This window comes from Cetorhinus maximus, chromosome 14 (genome assembly GCF_964194155.1).
Source record: "Cetorhinus maximus chromosome 14, sCetMax3.hap1.1, whole genome shotgun sequence".
NCBI lineage: Eukaryota > Metazoa > Chordata > Chondrichthyes > Lamniformes > Cetorhinidae > Cetorhinus > Cetorhinus maximus.
The window spans coordinates 23,888,838-23,908,250 of NC_135892.1; the positions used below are offsets into that span (position 1 = coordinate 23,888,838).

At 42.4% G+C, this 19,413-nt stretch overlaps 1 protein-coding gene across 11 annotated transcripts in view; it reads left to right on the plus strand.

The window, feature by feature from the left end:
- The window catches only part of LOC144689528 (retinol dehydrogenase 13-like), a 75,375-nt gene that overhangs the window by 46,258 nt on the left and 9,704 nt on the right, over positions 1-19,413 (plus strand). For all 11 annotated transcript variants that reach the window (XM_078556684.1, XM_078556687.1, XM_078556691.1 and 8 more), the window contains 4 exons: positions 2,961-3,116; positions 7,760-7,864; positions 10,185-10,397; positions 15,689-15,790. In XM_078556684.1, the coding sequence (XP_078412810.1) occupies positions 2,961-3,116; positions 7,760-7,864; positions 10,185-10,397; positions 15,689-15,790 (576 nt within the window). The remainder of the gene's footprint in view (positions 1-2,960; positions 3,117-7,759; positions 7,865-10,184; positions 10,398-15,688; positions 15,791-19,413) is intronic.

The window sequence follows — 19,413 nt, forward strand, 5'->3', positions numbered from 1 at the left end:
GACCCCACCATACTTAGAAACTATTGCCCTATCTCCAACTTCCCTTTCCTCTCCAAACTCTTGAACGTTTTGTCGCCTCCTAATTCGAGCCAATCTTTTCTGGGACTCCGTGTTTGAATTCCTCCGATCAGGTTTATGCCCCTGCCCCAGTACCGAACTGACTCTTAACAAAGTCACAAATGGCATCCTATGTGATTGTGACAGAGGTAAGCTATCTCTCCTTATCCTTCTTGACCAATATGGCTGACCACACCATTCTCCTCCAACACCTGTCCACTATTGTCCAATTCGCTTGGTTCCACTCTCATTTATCTGGTAATCGCCAGAGTATTACTTCCAATGACTTTTCTTCCTGCTCCCATTCCATTAGCTCAGGTGTTACCCAAGTATTTATTCTTGGCCCCATCCTATTTCTCAATCACGTGCTGTCCCTCAACATCGTCAGAAAACACAGCATTCGTCTTCGCATATACGCTGATGACACCCAGCTCTCCTCACCACCAATGCTGTTGACTCCTCAATTGTTGCTAACTTATCAAACTGCTTACGTGGCATCCAGTACCGGATGAGCAGAAAACTCCTCCAAACAAATATTGGGAAGAATGAAGCCATTGTCTTTGGTCCATGCTTCAAATTTAACTTCTTTAGCTACCAGCTCCATCCCTCTTCCTGGCAACTGTCTGAGAATAGACTGTTTACAACCTTGGTATCATATTCGACCCCAAGATGGGCTTTCAACCACTTATCCCCACAAACACTAAGGCTGCCCACTTCCACTCCGTAATATCACCCAACCTTTCCCCTGCCTTAGCTTGTTGTTGCTGAAACCCTCATTCATGTCTTTGTTACCCCCAGACTTGACTATTCTAATGCACTCCTTGCTAGTCTCCCACGTTCTACCCATAAACTTGAGGTCACCCGGGAACTTTGCCCTTGTTCTTACTTGTACCACGCCCTGTTCGCCCACCATCACTGTGCTTACTCACTTACATTGGCTCCCGATCAAGCAATGTCTAGATTCTAAAATTCTCATCCTTGTTTTCAAGTAGCTCCATGACCTCACCCCTCCCTAACTCTGTAATCTCGTTCAGCCCCATGACCCTCTAAGATATCTGCGCTCATCTAATTCTGGACTTTTGAGCATCCTGATTTTAATCGCTGTACCATTGGTGCCATACCTTCAGCTGTCTAGATCCTAAGCTCTGGAATGCCATTCCTTCAGCTCTCCTGTCCTCAATTTCGCTTTTCTCCTTTAAGACACTCCTTAAAACCTGGCTTTTTGACCAAGCTTTTGAGCATATCATCTAATCTCCCCTTATTGCTTGGTGTTTTTTTAATATAATGCTTTGTGAAACTTCTTGCGTTTTTTTTTAAATTACATTAAAGGCATGATATAATAAATTGTTGCGCTAGTGTGAGGCTTAGCTGGCCTTCTGGATGGGGAATGAAAATCAGAGAAGGCCTGGCTGATTGCTGCCTTACTCCACCTAGTGACAGATGAAATTCGATCAGTCTGGGACCAGAATGCCTGAATTCTTTGCAATGGAATCAGAAGCCCAGGCCACTTTGAAGTAGCATGAAATAATTTTACTGAACACTTGCATAAGGTCCCCTGATGGTTTTGTGGGTATTGGTATTGCCCAGTATAGCACTAAACCATAAAAATTAGAAGGTCCAATATCTGTGCTAGGTTATCTTATCTTAACCAAGGGAATCTCAACCAAAGTGGCCTCAAGTCTTCACTTGTGTTTTCAATGTAGTGACTCCTAAATATTCACTCTCTCCACTGACGATGTACTGTGGCTATAGTATGTGCTATCCACAGGTTGAGCTGCAGCAACTTGCTACTGTTTCTTTGACAATATCTCCCACACCTACAGTGCCTACAATCTAGGATGACAAGGGAAGCAGGTTCATGTGAACGCCACCAGCTCCAAGTTGCCCTTTGTCACATATCTTCTTAATTTGTCATACATCACTGTCCCTTTGTGGTCGCTGGGTCAGACCTAATAGCATTACAGGGATACCTTTACCCCACAAACCACAAAACTTCAAGGAGAAGGTCCATACATACGAACATACGAATAAGGAGCAGGAGTAGGCCACTCGGCCCGTCAAGCTTGCTCCACCATTCAATAAGATCATGGCTGATCTGATTGTAACCTCAACTCCACATTCCCAATCTCATTCCCACATTCTCACCCACTCCCGATAACCTTTCACCCCCTTGCTTATCAAGAATCTATCTACTCTACCTTTGCCTTAAAAATATTCAAAGACTTTGTTTCCACTGTCTTTTGAGGATGAGAGTTCTAAAGACTGTCAGCCCTCAGAGAGAAAAAATTTCTCCTCGTTTCTGTCTTAAATGGGCAACCCCTTTTTTTGAACACTGACCCCTAGTTCTAAATTCTCCCACAGGAGGAAACATCCTCTCCACATCCACCCTGTCAAGACTCCTCAGGATCTTATATGTTTCAATCAAGGCACCTCTTATTCTTCTAAACTCCAGCAGATACAAACCTAGCCTGTCCAACCTTTCCTCATAAGACAACCCTCCCATTCCAGGATTAGTCTAGTAAACCTTCCCTGAACTGCTTCCAATGTATTTATATCCTTCCTTACATCACTATCGCCTTTGGGAAACAAGTGGTGGGCAATAAATGCCAGCTTTGTCAGTGGCGCCACATCCCCAGAATAAATTTTTTAACTCCTGTTGAAAGGTACACATGTGGATGTGAGGTGAAGTGAAAATTGAACTTAACAATGATAGAAACAACCCAATAGCCTGCCAACACACTGTTTAGACTTGTGCATGAAGAATGGTCACTCAAATGAAGTATTTTGGGCTGTTGGGATCTGTGAAATCCTAACCCAGCAGGAGTTGGCTCTTCTGGGAGAAATAGAAGTGATAGTGAGCAAGGAGTGGAAAATTGTATTAAAATCCTTTTCTCTCTATGTAGGTGGCAGAATTATAATGGCATGTCGGGATATGGGGAAATGTGAAACAGCAGCTCGAGAAATTCGAGGTGAAACCCTGAGTCATCATGTATATGCCAGGCACCTTAATCTTGCATCACTTAAATCGATTCGAGAGTTTGCCAAAAAAGTAACTGAAGGTAAAACATTGATTACTTCTGTCAACCATTTGTGACTAGTTTATACTGAAGGACAGCAGGTCACTTATTTTCTAACCAGGTTGATTTAATTTGGTATTTTTGGATTTTAGTGAAAGATATTTGCCTTTTATTCATCAAAGAAAATTGCAAAATAACTGATGTAAAATTAAAATTGAGAGCAATAGTTTGCATAACTCCTGAAAAAAAGAACTGATCAAGAATCATGCAATCTTACAGCACAAAAGACTATTTGAATCATCATAAATGTACTTTGAAAGAGCTATTTATTAAGTTAGCCCCATTTCCTTGGTCTTTACTCATAACCTTGCAATTTTCCCTCCATGGAGTATTTATCCAGTTTCTTTTCGAAAGTTACTACTGAACCTGCTTCCACCACCCTTTCAGGCAGTGCAGATCAGATCATAATAATTTTGCCTTTTTTATTGATTACCTTGGATCTGTTTCCTTTAGTTACTGATCCCTCTAAGTGGAAACAATTTCTCCCTATAATTTGAATATCTGTTAAATCTCCCCTTAACTTTATCTGCTTTAAGGAGAACGATCCTAGCTTCCCTAGTCTTTCCATATAATTGAAGTCCCTCTTCCCCGGTACCGTTCTGGTAAATCTCTCCATCCTCATCAAGGCCTTCACGTCCTTCTGAATGTGTGATGCCCAGAGCTGAACCAATGATTTATAAAGGTTTAACATAACTCCCTTGGTTTTGTACTCTATAGAGCTGATAACTTTGAGTCACAAGAGCCTGGAAGGGTTCATTCGTTCCAGGATAGACTTCCTGTTTGTGTCCCGTGCATTCACAGTCAGATCCACTGACATCAAGCGGTGTTTTTCTCTGACCACTGCCTCCTACTGGCGGACTGCCACTTAGAGAAGGACCTGAGGGTGGGCAGGGGGGCATGGAAGCTAAATGTGCAACTGCTGACCCCAGAGAACATTGAGGAGCTCAAGAGGGATTACAAAGGTTGGAGAACCGTGAAACCCCTCTTTGAGTCCCTGACACACTGGTGGGAAGCGATCAAGGGAAACATCAAGAGGTTTTTCATCCTCAAAGGCACCCAGAAAGCTAGAAAGGGACAGAGGGAAATGTCTCGACTCCAGAAAAACATGCAGAATCTGCTCCGCCTGCAGTCGATGGGGGTCGATGTCAAGGAGGAACTCCAAGAGGTGAAGAGCCAGCAAGCCTCGCTCTTTGCCTCGGAGGCCTCCAAGATCATCTTCCGTTCCAGAGTCCGCTCCGTGGAGCAGGATGAGACGTGCTCACGTTTCTTCTTCCAAAAGGTTACACAGAGAGAGCTCTGTGATCAGCAGCCTGAAGGAAGAAGACAGCTCAGTAAAATCATCACGGTCCGACATTTTGAGGATCAGCAAATCCTTTTATGCCAGATTGTATGACGTGAAGCCCACGGACAGCACGGCCTCCCTGTCCTTCCTGTCCTCTATCACGGAGGTCTTAGACGACAGTACGCAGACTGATCCACATCTGCGACCAGTTCGAACTGGCCTCGGGAGCCAAGGTAAATCGTGGGAAGAGCGAGGCCATGTTCTTTGGGAACTGGGCTGACCGATCCTTTGTCCCCTTCACTATCAGGGCTGACGGTCTGAAGGTGCTGGGGATATGGTTCGGAGGGACCAGGGCATGCGTTAGAAACTGGAAGGAGCGAGTGTCTATGGTGAAAAGGAAACTGGGCATGTGGGAGCGACGCTCCCTCTCCATTGCGGGTAAGAACCTGGTCATCAGGTGTGAGGCACTCTCGCTGTTGCTGTACGTGGCGCAGGTCTGGCCCATTCCACACTCCTGCGTGGTGGCGATCACTCGAGGCATCTTCCGCTTTATCTGGAGGTCAAAAATGGATTGTGTCCGCAGGGACACGATGTACAAGCCTCTAGATAAAGGGGGAAAAAACGTGCCCAACATCGCCCTCATACTGATGGCCACCTTTGTGTGTGGCTGCATCAAGCGGTGCGTAGACCCTCAGTACGCAAACACCAAGTGTCACTACGTGCTGAGGTTCTACCTGTCCCCAGTGTTGCGAAGGATGGGTCTGGCCACGCTGCCGCGGAACGCTCCAAGTAGTTGGACCGTGCCATACCACCTGTCCCTCGTGGAAAAATTTATGCAGAAAAACACCTTTGACCACAAGGCAATCAGGCAGTGGTCAACACGTAACGTCTTAGAGGCCCTGAGGGAAAAGGAGAGGGTGGATCCTGTGGGATGGTTCCCCGAGCAGACTGTCAAAGTCATTTGGCAGAATGCCTCATCGCCTGAACTTTCCAACAGGCACCAAGACGTGGCTTGGCTGGTGGTGAGAAAGGCCCTCCCCATCAGATCCTTCCTACATGCCAGGAGTGTCACCCCCTCTGCACGTTGCCCTCGAGGTGGCTGTGGTGGGGAAGAGACCATTGTTCACCTCCTTGTGGATTGTGCCTTTGCAAAGAAGGTCTGGAGAGAGATGCAGTGGTTGCTGTCGAGGTTCATCCCGAACAGTTCTGTGACACAGGACTCTGTGCTCTACGGGCTGTTCCCAGGGACACGCACCGAGACAAACATCAACTGCAGCTGGAGGATCATCAACTCGGTGAAAGACGCGCTTTGGTCTGCCCGAAACTTGTTGGTCTTCCAGCACAAAGAATTGTCCCCGGCCGAGTGTTGCGGACTGGCACAATCCAAAGTCCAGGACTACGTGCTGAGGGACACACTAAAGCTTGGGGCAGCTGCCGCAAAGGCGCAATGGGGAAGGGTCGCTGTCTAAGACCTTTCTGCCACAGCGCACCGAGGGGCTGGGAACTGTTTAAACCCCCTCGGGCTGTACAGCTCAAAACGAAAGGCTGTAAATGATTGTAATATTGTTTGTACTGATGCACCTGGTGATACATTTTGTAAAAGTTGAACCGGATTGTACCCTTGTAATGGTGTTTTTGAAATGGTTTGGAATGTGATTGAAGATATTTTATGAATAAAGTATATTTTTGCAAAAAAAAAAATTGAGTCACAAGAGCCTGGAAGCGGGACAATTTGCAGAAGGGAAATTTGGAAGTAAGAAACATGGCAGGAATTGTTTTAAATCTCAGAAAACTTCCCATCTGATGCCTGTCCCCAATCCACAGGCTTAGCTGTCTTTTGGGCTGGAAGACAGTTGTAGAGTGAATGAAAGGTAAGTCCCACATGGGTGGTCGGGGGGATGGATGCCTGAGGGTTATCACTGTATATTTCCCTCCAGTCTGATAAATAAATGTTCACCACTACACTCTGCTATCTGTCCCTTAATAATTTTTTTTAACCCCTCACAGCCACTGCCCCTCTAATCCCTTGAGTTTCAGTTTGCCATCACATCTGGTATGTGGTACTTTATCAAATGGCTTTTGAAAGTTCATATACACAACATGAACCACACCACCCTCATCAACCATCTGTTACTTTATAAAATAATTCAATCAAGTTAGTCAAATACAATTTGCCTTCAATTGGTGTGTGCTGGCTGTCATTGATTAACTCATGTTTTCCAAAGTGACTATTAATTTTATCCAGGATTATTGTCTATAAAAATTTCCCCACCACCGACATTAGGCTGACAGGCCTATAGTTACCTGGTTTATCCCTCTCCCTATTTTGAACAGGGATGTAACATTTTTAACTTTCCAGTCCTCTGGCACCACTCCTCTATCATCAAAGGGGATTGGAAAATTTGTGGCCAGATCCTCCACTATTTTCACTCTTACTTCCCTCGGCAACCTATTGCACGTCCAATCTGGACTGAATGACTTTTTAACTTTGAGAGCCACTAACTCTCTTAGTAATTTTATCCTATCCAATTTGTATGCTATCTCCTCCTTTGTTTGACATTGGCAGCATACTCTTCTTTCATGAACACAGATCAAAATGTTCAATATTTTCTGTGTTACCCAACAATCTATTCTCATACACTCTGCCCCTCTTATTTCCTTCTTCGGCTCTCTTCAACTTTTCTATACAGGTATTCAGTTTGCTTCTGTATCGTATTATGAACCTGACATTTTTCGAAAGTCTCCTTTTCCTGTTTCATTTAATCTCTATACCTTTAGTCATTCTAGCTTTGAATGCCCTTCCTTTGCCACTCATGGGACCGTGTTTAGTCTGTATGCAAAAGATCACCTCAATGAAGGCTTCTGGTTGTTCATCTATTATTTTACCTGCCAATCATTCATTCTGATCCAGGGTCTGATCCCTTTTCAACTCACTGGAATTAGTACTCTCCAGTTGAGTATTTTTATGCTTGATTGTCCCTTTTTTTTATATAACTATAACCCTAATGATATTGTGTTGTCTAAAATATGTTAATATATAGAAGTAGCCCTCTGATCTTTTTGTAAAACATATATTGACTTCGATGTCCAACTTTAAAAACAAGTTATCTACAAAACCTTTAAACAGTCCCATTGTGGATTTCAATAAAATAATTCCTTAGCTGATAAACAGAACTTATTCAAGGACTGATGGGAAAATGTACAGCATCAGAGTTTATACTGAATTGCCACTGTCGTGACATTTAAGGGTACAGTTTGCATCTCATTAGCAATGAAAAAGACTGCAGAGTACATTGTAAGTTTGCCTGAAATTCAAAACTCCTGTTTATTTTTCTTTGTTTAGAGGAAGAGCATATAAATGTGTTAATTAACAATGCTGGTATTATGCGATGTCCTTACTGGAAAACAGAAGATGGATTTGAAATGCAATTTGGTGTAAATCACCTTGGTAAGCTCTATAGACATCTTTTAGCTTTACGCATGTTGATGAGCTTGCTCTTACTTTATTCCACATAAAATCGTTCGAGAGTGGGGAAAAAATTCATTGGGAATAATTTTGACCTAACCTGAAATCGAATTGGTTATGTTTTTTGCATCCGATCTGATTTAATTTTCCATTATCATTAGGTCAAAATTACTCCCTTTTTTTTATTACTACTTGTGTTTTTTTTTCTTCTGTTGGGGCATGCCAGTGCTATTCCCCAGCTGAGAAGACAGATTTGCTCTCTGTCCTCTGCCCTGTTCTGTAATGAACCAGCAGGTAATGCACAGGAATTAGCTCGCGCACTAATATTTTCTTCCTTCATTACTCTTGCTACTCAGCTTAATGGTGTAGCTAATATTGGAAAGTCACTATGTGGAGAACTGTTGGCAGTTTCCTGTGGTTGGTTAGAATTCCACTTCTCTATTTGCATTTATGAGGAAATCTCACTCTTAAAATAAACTTGATCTTTAGTGAAAGACATTTGAAAAGACGCAGTAAGTTTGATCGCAAAATACTGCTTTTGCATATAAATACTGAAACCAATCAATTAATAAAGTAAATATGTGTATTTGTTCTGGGAAAGCAATATGCAATTCTCAACCTAAGATATTTCTAGGACAGCAATTTGTTTTATGTTCAAGCTCGGTGAAACTGACGAGTAGTTGTAAGCTTTGTCTATTGGCAAAATACAAGTTTTCATAATACATCACCATATGAAAATAAATTACCTACCAAATACAAACTGTTGATAGAATCTGTTTTTAAGGCAGTGTCAAGTGCAGATGGAGTGTTTGAAGAAACTATATTATCACAGTACTAAGCTTGAAAGGGTCTGAAAAATTTCAATGTGAAGTGCATTTATTTTCCAATTGAGTTGCAGAACATTTGCAAACATGTGCATGTGTAAAAAGCACTATAACTTTTTTAAATGATTAAAGTTTTGTGGTACAGTAGTTGAATTTATTTAGCGTGAGTCTAAAGTTGAGCATGCATAGAAGGAACTGCAGATGATACTTGTATTATCACTAGTGTCTGGGTGGTTTATCCTTTAATGTTTAGTAGGCTTTGAGATAATTGGCCCCTTCTCCTCAGCTGAGTCAAGTGAGCAGTCAGGAAGGCACATAAGATTACTTAGTTTTTGGCAACTCCTGCTGAAATCTTAGCATTGCCTGTAATAATTGGCATGCATCTCTTCTCCCCCCCCAACTTCAGGCATTGACTCAGAATCGAAATGTGCCTCTAAATCTCTGAAAATTTGTCCAAGTGAATGTTATTCTTGTCTGTACCTAGGCATGAGTGCCATAAGGCTATTCAGCAATGCCTTGGCAGCCACACCTGGTTCTGTCCTTGTATACAAGTGCTTTTCAGTAAAGGTTACCAGATAGCGATGAGATGACGACCCTGGTTCTGTCTGCGTATTTTTCCCTTTTCTAACCCTGTGACTCTGGTCTGGATTGCTGCACATCTAATGCTGCCCTGGCTGAGATTAGATCATGAATTGAACTTGGGACTTTCTGTTCTATTGGGCTTAAGGTTAGACCACAGTGCCTTTTACCACTAAGCCATCAGGAAGCTCCCGCAACCCTCCCCACTAAAAGTGTTATCAACACATTTATCGTTTGGTACTGTGTTGTACCATTGCTGGAGATGCATCTTCTCATTAGTAGCTGTGAGATCTCTGTCCAGCATGCTGTATGGACTTTCAGCCTGATGCTAAGATGTTAGAACTAGGCATGGCATTGAATTGTGGAAGTTTTAAGAAGCACTTCGTTAGTTGCAGACATGTTACTGAGTGGCTTGGAGGCTTCTTATAATGTTGCATTTTAATTGGGTAGCGCGTTTGCTCTTTCAAGTTATTGACATATTCTACTTTGGTAGAAATCATACCTTTATCTTCAAGCTATTTCCTTCAACTGAAGTTCTGACTTCTTCTTAGCCAAGTGTTACAGAATACAATTTCTTAAAATTCCAAAATTGTGCAATAGTATCAGGGCATAGAATGAATCAACAACTCATACTCTTAGTACCAAAATCAAAGAAGCAACTGTTTTACAGTTTTGACCTTTTCAAAATCAGGGCTATGCCTACAATTTACAGCACGTCAAACTATCAGCTTTTTCCTTCTGGATTTTAACTATGAAATGAGAAACTGCTTGTTTGTGAGATTTTCTTTAAAGAGGCATAGGCACAAGTAGTAACCCCTTTCCGCAGATTAATGCTTTTCTATCATTAAAGCATTATTCTTAAAGCTTAGTGATGTTAGATTTATTTTCTTTTAATGTAGGTCATTTTTTGTTGACAAATCTGTTGCTTGAGAAGCTGAAGAACTCTGGAAATGGCCGCATCATAAACGTATCCTCACTAGCTCACAAAGTGGGGCAAATTGATTTCAATGATCTCAACTGGGAAAAGAAAAAATATGACACGAAGGCAGCATATTGTCAAAGTAAACTTGCAAACATATTGTTTACAAAGGAGTTGGCTAAAAGACTTCATGGTAAGTTGAGTTGAGCTGATCATGCTATTCGATGACTACGAAGATGTATGACATACCACTGTGTAATACCCCTCTGTTTGAATGGCTCATTGGATACACACTCTTCTTAACTTGAGACATAGGCCTTAGAATAATTGGTTTTATTTAACTAAGGTAGATAAATTAACAGTATAACATGGTGACATATTTTTCTACACTCCTTGAATATATAAAAATAAAGATTTTTCTTTTCCTCATAGAAAAAGACAGACAACTTATATTTATGTAACATCTTTAACACAATAAAATAACCCAAGGCACTTCACAGAAGCATTATAAAACAAAATTTGACACTGAGCCACATAGAGAAATTAGGGCAAATGAGGTTTTTTGGAGTGCCTTAAAGGTGCAAAGAGGTACAGTGGAGGAGAGGTTTATGGAGGGAATTCCACAGTTTAGGCTTAGGGAGCTGAAGTCACAGCCACCAATGGTGGGCAATTAAAATCAGGGGTGCTCAGTAGGACAGAACTAAAGAATTTTAAAAAAAATTCTTTCATGGAATCTGCGTGTCACTGGCAAGGCCAGCATTTGTTGCCCATCTCTATCTGCGTTTGAACTGACCTTGCTGGGTCACATGCAGGCCATTTGGCCCAGACATGTAGGCAGATTCCCTTCCCTAAAGGGCAGTGGTGAACCTGATGGTTTTTGCGATAATCGAAGATAGATATTTTCATGGTCATTATCACTGAGACTAGCTTTATGTTCCAGATTTATTAACTGAATTCAAATTCCACCAGCTGCCATGGTGAGATTTGAGCCCATGTCCCCAGAGCATTAGCCTGGATCTCTGGATTACTAGCGACATTACCACTACCCACCATATCTCAGAGGGTTGTGGGGCTGGAGAAGATTAAAGAGATAGGGAGATCTAAGGCCATGGAGAGATTTGTAAACAGGTTGCATTGAAACATTGTTTAACTGGAAATTAATAAATTAATTAAAAAAATAACTGAAACGGCCGGTGACTAGTGGAGTTCTGCGGGGGTCAGTGTTGGGACCACAACTTTTCACTTTATACATTAATGATCTAGATAAAGGAACTGAGGGCATTCTGGCTAAGTTTGCAGCTAATACAAAGATAGGTGGAGGGACAGGTAGTATTGAGGAGGCGGGGAGGCTGCAGAAGGATTTGGACAGGTTAGGAGAATGGGCAAAGAAGTGGCAGATGGAATACAACGTGGGGAAGTGTGAGGTCATGCACTTTGGTAGGAAGAATAGAGGCATAGACTATTTTCTAAATGGGGAGAGAATTCAGAAATCTGGAGTGCAAAAGGGACTTGGGAGTCCTAGTCCAGGATTCTCTTAAGGTTAACTTGCAGGTTGAGTCGGTAGTTAGGAAGGCAAATGCAATGTTGGCATTTATTTTGAGAGGACTAGAATATAAAAGCAGGGATGTGCTGCTGAGGCTTTATAAGGCTCTGGTCAGACCACATTTAGAATATTGTGAGCAATTTTGGGCCCCGTATCTCAGGAAGGATGTGCTGGCCCTGGAGAGGGTCCAGAGGAGGTTCACGAGAAAGATCCCAGGAATGAAAGGCTTAACATATGAGGAACGTTTGAGGACTCTGGGCCTGTACTCGATGGAGTTTAGAAGGATGAGGGGGGATCTGATTGAAACTTACAGAATACTGAAAGGCCTGGATAGAGTGAACGTGGGGAAGATGTTTCCATTAGTAGGAGAGACTAGGACCCGAGGGCACAGCCTCAGAGTAAAGGGAAAACCTTTTAGAATAGAGATGAGGAGAAACTTCTTTAGCCAGAGAGTGGTGAATCTATGGAATCATTGCCCAGAAGGCTGTGGAGGCCAGGTCATTGAGTGTATTTAAGACCGAGATAGATAGGTTCTTGATTGGTAAGGGGATCAAAGGTTACGGGGAGAAGGTGGGAGAATGGGGTTGGGAAACTTATCAGCCATGATTGAATGGCGGAGCAGACTCGATGGGCCGAATGGCCTAATTTCTGCTCCTATGTCTTATGGTCTTATGGAAGGCCAAGCTGGCATAGCAAGTCACCCTTGCAGCTGTTAGCTGTGAGCCCCAAACACTAACTGGAACCCTGCCAATATCAATCTGTGAAATGTAGTCTCTGACCAACATGTTACCCTTCAAAGAAGGCTTCAGCCAATCAATGGCTGTATCCTTTCCTCAAAAGGTCTCAGAAACAGCTCTCAAAGTCACAACCCAAACTAGTGCCTATGCTTTCATCTGTGACTAGGTGGCTTGTAAACACTGCTGCAGATATCCTACCACAAAGGCAACAGACAGCCATGCCTCTTGTAAGTAAATTTCAGTTGATACCACGAACCGTTACTGTGCTCATATCAATTGCATATACTTTCCCCTCCATCAAGTTCTGTTTCCGACATTGATGTGGGTGGAGCTGGAGCAGAGTTGGTGGGGTAGGGGAGAACCAGAGCATAGCTGGAACAGCGTTGCAAGGGGCTGGAGGGGGGGGTGGTGGGTGTCAGGGGAGCCAAGGGAGAGAGGAGCCAGGGTGCCTGTGTTGTGGTGGGGTAAGGTGCCAGGGGAATCATGGAAAATACTTAAATCAACCATCTGTTTGTTTTGTGGATGAGGACATAAGTATTTGTAGGGCTCACTCTTCGATTTATGCCGGTGATTATCAGCCTTAACTTTTTAACATGGAAGAATTTGTGTAAGTTGAGAACGAATGGGTAAAATTTTCGAACAAATGGTCCCTGCTGCCATAAGAACAGGAACAGCAGGACCATTGACCTGAGCTTCTTTGGAGCCCTTTCAGGGAGACCACAACTTCCAAATTTCAGCATAAGCAAGCTTGCCGGAGGTTGCAGTGTTCTTTAGTCCCTCAATAATGGTAAACTTCTCAGGGTTCACTGCTATTGAGGAAGGAAAATCCGGGCCAATACTTTTTTTGTCTATGCAGGTTAATGCATTTACCCACTAAACTATTAGGAAAGCCAGTTTTTGACATTTTAATTGTGCAATGCGATCCGTCACTGATTTTAGCCTGTATCAGCCAGCATGCTGCTCACTTGAGAGTAAAGAGAGAAACACACAACAGTATTGAGGCTAGGAAGGGTGCGTTTTCAGAGGGAAAGAATTAAAGTTATTAGCCTGGATTACCTGACAACCCTGGACAACCACATGTGCAGGAAGTGTCAGGTTTTTGAGCTTGAACAGCAGCAGGTGTCACTGCAATGCTTCTGCTAGGCTATAAGTTACTTGGATAGCATGTTTCTGTAGGTGTCACCATGCAGCTTCATAGTGTGCAGGCAGAGAGGGAATTGGTGGCTGTCAGGTAGCTAAGGAGGACAGGTAGAGTGCAAGAATCCTCCAAGAGCATCTTGCTCTAACCATTTTTCAGCTTTGAATACTGGTGAGGACAATGGTTCCTCTGGGGACTACAGCCAGAGCCATCCGTAGCTCAGCTTACAGACGGGAATGAGAAAGGTCAGAAAAGCAATAATAAGGGATTCAATAGTTTGGGGAACAGACGGGCTTTTTTGCAGCTGCAGATGTGACTGCAGGATGGTATGTTGCCTCCCTGGTGCTAGGGTCAAGGATGTCACTGAGCAGCTAAAAAACAGTTTGAGGGGGGAGGATGAACAGTCAGAAGGGGTATGAAAGAATGTTGGCAAATAAAATCAAGAAAGACCCAAAGATGTTTTATAACTACATAAAGAGTAAAAAGATAATCAAAGAAAGAGAAGGGAAAGATTAAAGACCAAACAGGAACTTGTAAATGGAGGAGGAAGATATGGGCATGGTTCTTAGTGAATACTTTCTGTCTGTCTTCACAAAAGAGGTGGAAGATGCATGCATTGTAGTTGAATACTGTGAGACATTGGATGATATAAAGAGAGGAAATATTGCAGGGTTTAATATCTTTGAAAGTGGATAAAGCACCTGAATGAAATTTATACTAGGCTGCTAAGAGAAGCAAGAGAAATAACAGAGGCTCTGACCTTCATTTTCCAATCCTATCTGGCTACAGGATTGATGCCAGAGGGCCGGTAAACTGCTGATGTGGTACCGTTGTTTAAATGGGAGGATAGGATAGGTCGAGTATTTACAGGCCAATCAGCCAAACTTCGGTGGTGGGCAAATTATTGGAATAAATTCTGAGGGACAGTATAAATTATCACTTAGAAAGGCACAGATTAATTAAGGATAATCAGCATGGATTTGTTAAGGAAAGGTCATGTCTGAATAACTTAATGAAAATTTTTGAGGGGGTAATAAGGATGAGTGTAGCGCATTTGATGTACTCTGCATACATTTTAGCAAGGCTTTTGATAAGGTCCACATGGCAGGTTGGTCAGCAAAGTAAGAGCCAGTGGTATCCAAGGGAAAGTGACAAGTTGAATCCAAAATTGGCTGTGGCAGGAAGCAAAGGGTAATGGTCAACAGGTGTTTTTGTGACTGGAAGGCTGTCATTCAAATTGGCCCTTAAAAAGGCTCACACAGGACTACAGATTTTGAGCATGTCCAAACTTGTAACTCCAACAGACTTTGATTTCTTGAAGGCTGTTAAACACTCAATGTACCCTAACATACAGTAACATATTGACCATTCTATCCCACAAGGCACACTGCCCCACTTGCCCAATACTGTTGCCTCTAGTTCACCCAGGTTCTGGTGTGATGTTTCTCATCACCGAAATTTTCAAAGACAAATGGGCAAGCAATAACAAATAGTAGAATGATTTAGAAGGAAAATTAAAAAGAGCGTAAAGAAGGAACCAGAAATAGAGGGGGAAGGAGACAGATGTGGAGGAGTAAGGGAAGGAGAAAAGTGGAGATAGGAAATCATAGAAGCAGAGGAGGAGAGATTCCATGACACTATTCAAAATCAATGCCGGCAGAAAACCTACAGTCTCCTTTATTTAACTAAAAAAATTAAACTGCAGAAACATGTTTTGTGAACTCCCCTAAAGTCTCAATTAGTAAGTGGGATGACTCTAAACCATATAAACCAGAAAGATCCCAGATTTAATCCCTAGACTACATTTTGTTAGCCTTTCATAACAGAGGCACTATAATTTGACCTGGCTGTTCCCAGGGCGAGTAATGAGTATTATTCATGTGTGAACCTTGACGGTGAGAGCTATCGAGCTATATGACTGCATCACCCAGATTGAGTGTCTCAGCTACTCGCTGGATTAATTTACTAAGGCATCAAGAGGAACACACACTTTTTCATTTTTGATGATTTAAATTTATTTTCACAGATTAAAATAACAAACCTGTCTTCTTTTTTTTTCAACAAAGGAAGTGGGGTTACAGTCAATGCTGTGCACCCAGGGGTGACGAACACAGAACTTGGCAGACACACAGGAATGCATAAATCAAATTTTTCTAATACAGTATTGGGTAAGTGATGGTGACTACTTTTATTTCACCTTCTAAGCAGCAAGAGTCTTTCTGGTAAATGGTTTGAAGTGTGGACTATGGTTGTCGGCATTGAAAAGCCAAATTAGATAGCACAGCACAGCCCCTAAGTATGTACATGGCTGCAATTTTCAAAACTGCAAATGTTTTTTTAACTGTTTGAAGTTTACCAGCTACAAGTGGAATACTGCCCAAATTGGCTCCTGGTAGTGGCAATTGTAGTGTTTTGAGTCTGCAGGCACTCTGAATTTAGCCCATTTACATTATGGGGCATGATTTTGTACACCAGTGGCTGAAGCAACAATGCATAATATTCCAACAGCTTGAACATTACACTATGTCAAAGGCATTTTGGTATGTGCTTGGCAGGGGATTAAACTAAACTGGTCTTAGCAGATGAATTAGACAAATATGACTGAAGACATAGGTGCAACAGTTAGGAACAATAGAGATATGTCCATACTCTATTATTCTCCACACCCAAGAGTAACACACAAGGCTTCACTCGAGTCTCATTTGAGGCAAGTCATCGCTGACGATAAATTTGAACTAAACAATCTGGTTCACTGGTGCTCAAAATTAATGGGCTGGGCTCCAACAGAAAACTATTATCCTTTAGCTATAGATAGTTTTAGTCTTTTTTTTTCCCCAAAATATACTCTATTCATAAAATTTATAATAGCACATTACTTAACCATTCAAAGTAGATATTACAAAGTGCAAACCAAATCAGTTTCATCCAATACTCTTGTTACTCACTACATTCACAGCCCAAACCATCTTCAGCTGCTACATCAATGACCTTCCTTCCATCATAAAGTCAAAAGCGTGGATGTTCGCTGATGATTGCACAATGTTCAGCACCATTTTGAACTCCTCAGATACTGAAGCAGCCCATGCCCAAATGCGACAAGACCTGGACAATATCCAGGCTTGGGCTGACAAGTGGCAAGTAAGATTCACACCATAGAAGTGTCAGGCAATGACCAGCTCCAGCAAGAGAGAATCCAATCATCGCCCCTTGATAAACAATGGCATTACCATAACTGAATTCCCCACTATCAACATACTGGGGGTTACCGTCGACCAGAAACTGAACTGGACTAGCCATATAAATACTGTGGTTACAAGAGCAGGTCAGAAGCTAGGAATCGTGTAACGAGCAACTCACCTCCTGACTCCCCAAAGCCTGTCCACCATCGACAAGGCACAAGTCAGGAGTATGATGGAATACTCCCCACTTGCCTGGATGAGTGCAGCTCCCACAACACTCAAGAAGCTTGAAACCATCCAGGACAAAGCAGCCCGCTTGATTGGCACCTCATCCACAAACATTCACTCCTTCCACCACCGACGCATAGTATCAGTAGTGTACATCTACAAGATGTACTGCAGGAATTCACCAAGGATCCTTCGACAACACCTTCCAAACCTACAACTATTACCATCTAGAAGGATAATGGCAGCAGATGAATGGGAACACCACCACCTGGAAGTTCTCCTCCAAGTCACTCACTTGGAAATATATCACTGTTGCTGGGTCAAAATCCTGGAACTCCCTTCCCAATAGCACTGTGGGTGTACCCATACAACATGGACTGCAGCGGTTCAAGAAGGCAGCTCACCACCACTTTCTCAAGGGCAACTAGGGAGGAGCTATAAATGCTGGCCCAGCCAGCAAAGCCTACATCCCGTGAATAAATTTTTAAAAATTGCAATTAATATTTACAAGATTCATACCATGACAGACATACTGTCCAAGAGGTTTTACCCAGTTTCCAGCCCCTCAGTGTACTATGGCTGAAAGTGGCCTATCCCCATTGCACCTTTACAGCAGCTGCCCTAAGCTAAAGATAGTAGTGTTGGAACTTTGGGATATCAGAGTCAATTAACCCTTTGACCCCTTATTCTCAAGTTCTGAAATTATTCGAGTGATAACCCTTATTGGTGACAGTGATTGTATTTTATTAAATATAAGTAAGACTTGACACGTGCTAATGTCTGAGCAGTAGTGTCAAAGCGCAATAGTATTCCCATTATCCCCTGGGTAGAAATGTGATTGGCATGTAACTACTCCCTGGTCACACCCCAGCCACCATTGCATCAGTCAGTGTGACCCATAATACCTCTACAATTTCTATGCTCAGGGAATCTCCTCTTATACTTTCTTTACCACAGCAAAGCTTATGGAGACCAATTTAACCCAATCTTTATCTCACCATTATTTGAACAGCCCAATTACAAAAATGTGATTTAAAAATCTGCCCTCACAAGCCAGGTCAAACTCTTAAGATCTGTGACTTCCTATGTTCAGTTGCCTATCAGCTCATAAACATTCCATGCCAAGTTTGACTAAGCAAGAAAAAGCATGGTGACCTTGGTACTCAGGCTATTTTGCCTTGGCACTACACATGTCTGGGCAGCTGAGGTTCTGCTAAGGTGTTTATCCTTTAGCTCTTACACAGTAGACTGCCTGTTTGCACACAAAGCTACATTTCTGCTAAAGTTTACTTTTTATGATTTGGTCCCTTCCAAAACCTTCAGGGTCAAAAACACTTCATCACTGAAGGCTCAAACCACAATTCTCCATCACGTCAATTCTCAGCCTCTTTTACCCAGGGCAAATTACAAGCAGAATTAAAAATACAGTACAGTGTAATATTACTCAGATTAATTCAATTAAAGAAGTATACACTCAGCCATTATATTTGAGTTCGTTTTTGTCAATTAGCAACAGAACCCATATAGAGATTTCCCAGGATTCTTACAGTAGGATAGCACCATACAGCACAATACTTTAGCCATAAAATTTGTAAAAATACATAATAGTTCAAATTTGACACCACATGAGTAATATAGTTTAATTGTTTTCAATATAGTATGTGGCACTCTTGAGGTGCCTCACTATACTTAGAATTACAGGTTATATTTACAATTTACATCTACATTTCATGTCAAATATTCTCTGGTGGGTGCATACAGTCTGAGAGTCCAAGTGTGCATGAAGGATCTGATTGAGAGGCTCCTTCTTACCACCAGCCAAACTACACTTTGGTGCTTGTTTGAATACTCTGGCTATGAGGCTTTCTACCACATGACTTTGACAGTCTGATCAGGGAACCATCCAACAGGATCCACCATTTCATTTTTCCTGTTGGACCTGGAGGGTATTAGATGTGGACCATTACTTGATGGACTTGTGGTCAAAGGTGCTTTTGTGCGCAGACTTTTCCATGGGGGTCAGGTGACACAGTCAAACTGAATGGAGCATTCCACGGCAATTTGGCTGGACTCACTGACTCAACATCAGGTACAGATTGAACCTCAGCATGCAGTGAAGCTTGGTGACCAAGGGTCTACACAAGGCTTGATGTAACCACACAAAAATGATGGCCACTAGGATGAGGGAAATGTTGGTTATGTTTTTCTCCCTTCACGTGGAGATTTGTTCATGGTGTCTCTGTGGACATGGTCCATTTTCAATCTCCAGACAAAGTGGAAGATGGCTTAGGTGATCATCATGGTGCAGGAGCAGGGTTGGAACCAAATATATGCCATGTACAGCAACACCAAGAGCCTCTTTGTTCACCTTGATCACTTTCCAC